This window comes from Lissotriton vulgaris, chromosome 8, assembly GCF_964263255.1.
Source record: "Lissotriton vulgaris chromosome 8, aLisVul1.2, whole genome shotgun sequence".
NCBI lineage: Eukaryota > Metazoa > Chordata > Amphibia > Caudata > Salamandridae > Lissotriton > Lissotriton vulgaris.
This window is the reverse complement of record NC_141696.1, coordinates 624,230,866-624,237,950: the sequence shown is the minus strand read 5'-3', so window position 1 is coordinate 624,237,950 and position 7,085 is coordinate 624,230,866. Positions and strand designations below refer to the sequence as shown.

The window sequence follows — 7,085 nt, the reverse complement described above, 5'->3', positions numbered from 1 at the left end:
TGACACTGCTATGGGGGTTCAAAGGGCCCCTCCAGACCCCCCCTCCCCCATCATTTGCGTTCAGGTACAGATTTATGAAGCACCATTCACTTGTAACAACGTTTTCTTCTCTATACCTACTGATTAGTCATATACCACCCAGTGTATTAACGTGCCCGGGGTAAAACATCACTGCTCACGTATGCATCAAAAATGACGCCGATAAAATTATTCCTTTTATTTATACAACAATGGATTACACAAACTCCCTTACATACCAGTGTGTACATTGTACACATTTACAAGAAACTCACAAGAATGAAGCTTTAAATAATTGAAGACTGCAAGGTGAAATCTTTTTGTAAAAAGAATAGTGTACAACTGGCTTTGCTTGGAACCTTTTGTGTCAACGTGTTTATAACTACTTAATTTCGTTAAGAGCAAAAACGGTATGTTACAATGCCACTGGTAATAAAGCTTTTGAATTAATGCCCTTGGAAACCTACTACATTGTCTTACTGAAAGCTAAAACAGTTTAAAAGTGACATGGTTGACTAGATTAGCTTCACTCCTCTATTGCCATTTTGCTCAAGTATTCCTTGTCAATTTTAAAGAGGCGCCATCCTTCCTCACTGGACAGATCTGAAGCACCACGTCTCTTGTAGAACTTGATCGATGGCTCATTCCACTCTGCCACCAAAAAGTGCATGCTGCTGCAGCGGTACCTAATAGCTAGCTGTTGGTGAAAACAAATTTAGGGAAAATGTAATTACTAAAGCTTGAAGAACAAATGGAACATTTTATGCAGTGAGCAGTCATAACGTGCATGTCTTGATCTACTAAAAAGATGTTTCCCTGGAGGAAACCGGATTTAATAATAGTAAAAAAAAAAATCCCTGTCACTTAAATTCACAATTGTCTATGCCCTACGAAAACTAAATGGCCATATTTTCTATTCTAGATGTAGGATGTTTTACTTTCTGAAATAGGTCCTCAAAATCCAAATTACCTATGAAGCAAATGAGAAACGCTAGCTTGACACTTCACATTCAAAAGTGGAGGCAGAGGCAACTTAATAGGATTTCTAATCTGCTGGGCAGTGTCTGGATATAAATACAAACCGAACGGTCTGTCATCCGTTTCCTAATCACTGCTCAAAATGAGACTTTGTTAGGGGGTAACAAGCAGAATTTTGAATGACCAGTCCCGAACCTATGCATTTGGCTTGATTCGGCATGTGTCAACATGTACTTTATTGCAATTATCCCAAAGCAACAACGGCGAACCTCCTGTGCTGCACCTTGTGCCAGTTGCTTTATGTAAGATCGCTGTGCGAACTACCCCTAACTACACTGGCCTATTGGACTTCTTGAGCTGTGCACCCCCCTTTGTTACATTATGATCTTTATTGCAATCCAGGAGCGAATGGATTGACTGGGTTGGTCACTGCCGTTGCATCAATGATAAAGTCAATGTATTTCAAGTGCTCGATTGTACAGTTTGGTTTTAATCATAGACTGAAATCTGCATCCTCCTAGTTCTATTTGGAATGTAATAGCACCAATTTTAATAACTAGACAAATAAAATAAACTTGAACTGTAAAATTTGGGTGCAGAAGCATTATTTAAAGCTAAAAAGGTCAGTAACTCCCAAAAGGAGCATTGGCAGTAATACAAGTTTAGGCCTCGACAAATCTACTTGCCCATTTGCTTTGGAGAGTAAGATTTTATCAGGACAAACAATATTTAGGGCCTACTCGCCCCTTATGGCGAGCTGACAAACAGGTGTTCTGTTCACTCACTAAGTGAAGGAGCACTAAACATGCCTTTAAATCTTATTTTTTTTCTTGACACATTTAGTCTGTGTTGAGATGGCAAAAGTAAGTTTTCATCTACAATAACATGCAGTACAACAAGTGACAAGAAACCTGTAGGTTGTCATGTTTTATAATAACAAGTAGATAAAATGTGAACTGTACAAACATTTCACAATAAATCCTCGTAGTTATGGAGGCCCTTGTTTTTAAAAAAAACATTTTTTTACAACAAAAAATGTTATTTGGTGATGGTAAACGATAAATGTATGTTTTCCGAAACACGATTTGCACAATCGTTTTATACACCATATAGCTGTATAAGTAAAACTAAATGTTGGAACATTTTTGCCAATTTCAATGGGAAATGTGCTGTCAGTAAATGACAGTGCCCTACCACCTCATGCTTTAGTAATATATTTTATTAAAAGTGAGTTTTTAAAGGTGAATGGAGAAACATTCCTGTCCCCTACCCTCATGGCAATACCATTAGTAAACTAAGAGGCAAGCCAGGTGTCAAGTTCTCTATATGTGGGCTAGATACTTATTATGCATGGTGCAAACGCTCAGCAGGAATGCTGAGCTCATATTGGAAGGCGATCTTATGTGATCATGAAAAGGGTAGTTTTGCAAAATAAAATATTTTCCTATGGTAACCTAATAAGCCCGGTTTATCTATCAAAAACATTAACGTTACATTGAGTAAATTATTCACGTTACTAGACCTGCAGGTCTAGAAACATGGGGGCATATTATCAAGGGGGTTTATCTCCGCTTTTTATGGCTTTAAAAGCCAAGAAAGCAGAGATAAAATTATCTCCCTATTACCTAGCTGCAGCTAACACCAGTTAGCGACAGCTAGTAGGAGATAGCGACCATCTTGGGCCCCACTTTGCATGTCAGTGATATTTATCACTAATGAGATGCAAAGTGGGCGTGCCAAGATGTTAGAGACTGAAAACAGTCGCTAACATCGCTATCTCCTATTACCAACTTTTGGAGATATTCGCGCTAAGGGGGAATATCTCCAAAAGCTAACACCTGCCCTGAGCAGTTCTTAGCCATGTTATCCAATGGGAGGTGGATAACATGGCTAAGAGCATTAGCTCGCTAATGCATGAATATCGCTGACTTTTCAGCGATATTCATGCTTTGCGGCGATTTTTACCGCATTTGCGTTAAACCTTGGTAATACCAAGGTTTATTTGCGGTAAAAATCGCTGCAGCGCTGCGGTAAATTTTTGTCTCTAACCAAGCAATAGCGATAATTATCGCTATTGCTTGGTAATATGCCCCATGATTTTTCAAAGCCTGGAATTAACGGCTTTAGTAACTGCGGGAGCAATAGTCCAATGATGAGCCCACTAGCACAAACTCGGAGTGTAAGCTAGAAAACTCATTTACCTGACTCAGCCGCTTGAAGATTTCGGATCCAATGCCAGAACCTACAATGAAAGCAAATCTGAGTTAGTTGAAAAAGTCTTTAGAAAATGCGCGGGTCATTCGGAAACGCTCTTAGCCTAATGCGGTGGAATAGGACAACTAAAGAGAAAAAGAAAGAACTACACAAAAGAGCCAGAAGAAGAACAGTTTAGGTCCCAACACATTGGACATCAGCTCAATCTTGTAGACTTTGATCAAAAACATTATGCAACAAGCAAAAGTGAATATTCCAACTTGAGAGCTTACTCAAAAAGTGTGCGCTCTACAACCTCTTCAAGGAAAGCCTTAAACTAAAAGAGCAGTGCAAGGTCAGGTTTACCATTTGCTTTAATTGTCTAGTCCAGTTTTCACCCATCTCAACTGATGTACGTAGTTGGGGAGGCTAGGCTGATACCTGCATATCGTTGAGGGGGCGATTTGATGCATACCTAATGATGCAACCATAGGGTCAGTGGAGTGTCAAAATTTCATTTAGAAGACCATAGGTTAACAGGTGTCTACAGTGTCACTAATAAATAAAACGGCAAAACAGTGCCCATCCGATGCTGAAATCCGGGGCGTGATCAGGTTAGCTGCTGAGCCCGATCTTGTAACGGAAAGTAACCTTCGCCTCGCTCGCAATCAAAACATACCACACCGGACAACATAAACCTACCTCGCAACTCGTCCATTACATAGAAGTCTTCAAGATAAAGCAGTTTTCCAATCCATGGGTCGTAAGTGAAGTAATACATTGCAAATCCCACAATAGTATACCCTGGAAAAAAGAGAACGTTAATCAGATGAGAAATAAACTAAGAAACCAGAGAAAGTTTTCCAACACATTTTTTTCCGCCTATTAAATGCATGCATACACCAATTTAGATTCCCAAACTATAGTTAGGAGTTGCAATAAACGTAAACAAATAGCCTAGACTGTCCAGAACGAACATCATTTTCACAGAAACCATACAATCAACCCCACCTTGAGCACATTTTTGCAATATTGCAAGTTCAGTTTGTAGGCGGGAAGATCGTGGAGACCTTCAACTGTACCCGATTACAAAAGGCAGTTAGAAATACCCCCACCCCTGCCCCGTGTTTACATGGCACATCAGAAAGGGATGCAGCTTTTGGGATCCAGCAAGTACGTTTTAGTCTGACATTCGTTATTTTACTTCCAAATTTTGAAAACATGCGGTTAAGGACAGTGCAGCAATATTCGGTGTTTTCCGCCTACATCGAATTGTCCACATTCGTGTACCACACGGCAACAGCCTGCAGGTGGCCCCATACCTCTTTCGACAAAGCGCACTTACAAGGTACATTAATCACCCCGCTTATTTGTTATTTAATTAAGAATAGTAGGACATATTTCTGATGTACCGTGTTACTTTCTGGCAAAGTTTGGGACTGGCACTTTCTTTATGCCTTACCTCAAAGTTATCATGATCATCTACTTTATTGTGTAACGGATCTTTTAGTTACCTCCCCGCCCATCCATGTACACGCTAGGGCCATGTACATGGCGAAGCTAGAGACTGTAACCTGAAGATTGGGGACAAATTAAAGAAAAAACAAAATTCAACAATGTATATTAAAGCACATTAGGGTCAAACAAAACAACTAAAATGTTTGATGATTATTTTAATGTGTCGAGACAACAGGCATTACGTCTGCAATATAGACAAAATACGTAACGTTACCATCAGCAGTTTGATTTTCTTTAGGGACTTCTGCAACAAGACAGTGGTAGAACGGGTGATCTCCAAAGCCATCTTCAAGTAGATCTTTAAAAAAATAAAAAGGGGGGGGGGGGGGGGGGTGGAGAAGAACACACATTAGTGGTTGAAACATGGCGCAACATTTCGCCAGAAAGTGTTCCAACTTAACCGACAAGATTTACCTTTTTCAGTTAACACTACTTGGTCCTCCATTTCTTCGTATTTAGCCAGCTCCTACGGAACAAAGTATATGGTTTTATGGACTGTATGTAGACCCGTATGTTTCATCGTGTTATTTATCCAGAAACGTGAAATTATAAGTACAACTACAATAACTTCTACGTCAGGAAGAGCAAAAAGTCTGTCACAGGAAACGACAACCCCATAAAATGAACACTCGATATATAGTAGGAATCAAATTAAACTTGTTGTAGTATAAGAGGTAAAACGTATATACACTCAAGTTTCGTTTAGTTCCTGGAGTGACTTTGAACGGTTTCCTAGAGGAAGTTCCTTTTCACTTGCGGGAAACCCGCTACTTTTACGGCAAGAGTGTACTTGTGCGAATACCGCGGGTGTTTCTGGACGAGTGGGTTGAGATGGATTTACCACAGCCATGCCAAGGCAAGGGACACTTCACAAGTTATTGACAGTCGGTGTTAACTAGATCAAGGGCAATAGGGCGCGGTAGCGCCTTCAGGCAGCATCGCACAGCGGCCATCTTGATCACTGTCGGTATCATATCCCCTACCACGCACATAGAAATAAAAGAAACCCATGATCTCGCTGATTTTAGTCTATACGTAAAGCAGTCGTCTCGAATGTTTAGATAGAGTGGGGTAAGGGAAGCAGACTGCGCTACATACTACGTCACTACAAAATGACTGTCAGGACAGTTCTTCCTACTTAGTTCCGCGGACAGTTACCTTTATTAATCGCAATAGGTCGGTACAGTCACCGGGAACGGCAGTCCGCACTGTATAGTTGGCCATTTTCGTCGTTTGCTCTTTTTCCCTCTTCTGACGAGACCCCTGTATTTGAATAGTAGTAAGAGGTATTTCTTCATTCGCGCCCCCAGCGGGTCCCTTCCTCAGTCAGTCTGGGAGCCTGACCCGGCGTAGAACATCAAGCTGCAGCCGCTGATCCACTTTGACTGGAATCGCCCGAACGGACTTAAAGCTACCTGTCGTTCAACAGCTCCTATTTATCAAGCCCAAGCTCTCCCCCACCTCACCCGCTGACGTAATTCTGAGCACTAGGAGTCGTTCAGCTGATTGGCCAATAGCCGTCGACACCAGAGGGATGCACATCCCTTCCCCCAGTCTCCTCCCACATAACGTCAACATTTCCGGCTTAGTGTTATGTATTCATGGAAACTATGACGCACACGAGGCAAACGACTGTTTTTTTTCTTTCGAGGCGGTTTGAGGCTCGAGCGCCATCTGTCGGGTTGAACAAAGAATTGACAAATAAATTAAGGTTATACAATGCGACAACATTGAATTATAAATCGTAAAAACATGAGGTTTCTGGCTCACGTCCTATACTTGGTTGGATACTGTAGTGTTGGTCCTCAGGCCCACATGGCGGCAAGTAACTGACGAAGACACAGGGTAGTTGTTGTGTGTGCATTCTTAAATTACACTGTCTCTTTAATTGTATATATTCCAGTTATGTCATTGCTAGAACATAGAGTGTTGTACATGTCATGGTCCTGGCATCCTTTGTAAAAGATCAGTTATTCCTGGATGCTGAACCTGCTGGATTAATTGTACTGTGCTCTTAGATTGATTAAAGGATTCTTATCAATATCCTTGGATTTACTCTTCATTTCACTAGCGACGGGATTCGAAGAGCAGAACCTACGTGAGCAACTTTATTAAACTCAACTTTGGAGTATTTTTATTTTTTTTATTAATCTGATGAGAAATATTGGCTTAATATTTTCGACCTTCGAGCGAAATTAATTGGATTATTACTGCTGTGCCTTAACGGAGCTAGCTGTGCTGGAAGTGAGTTACTGCTTCTGCCTCTGAGTTAACTGCGCTGGAAGTGAGTTACTGTTTCCTTCTTCTGACTATACTACTTCTGACAATATTGACTTTGTTCATCTCGAGAAAAAAAAATTATATTTTTTTTCTTTCTC

General features: G+C 40.7%; 1 protein-coding gene across 1 annotated transcript; it reads right to left on the bottom strand.

Moving 5' to 3' along the window:
* Positions 1-202: 202 nt before the first annotated feature.
* On the bottom strand, positions 203-6,270 carry SAT1 (spermidine/spermine N1-acetyltransferase 1). The gene is made up of 6 exons (XM_086934507.1): positions 5,866-6,270; positions 5,122-5,173; positions 4,922-5,005; positions 3,892-3,993; positions 3,198-3,238; positions 203-715 (listed from the first exon to the last, which is right to left on the bottom strand). The coding sequence occupies exons 1-6, from the start codon at positions 5,929-5,931 to the stop codon at positions 545-547; spliced, it is 516 nt and encodes a 171-aa protein (XP_086790633.1). The 5' UTR covers positions 5,932-6,270; the 3' UTR covers positions 203-544.
* Between the last annotated feature and the right edge of the window lie 815 nt (positions 6,271-7,085).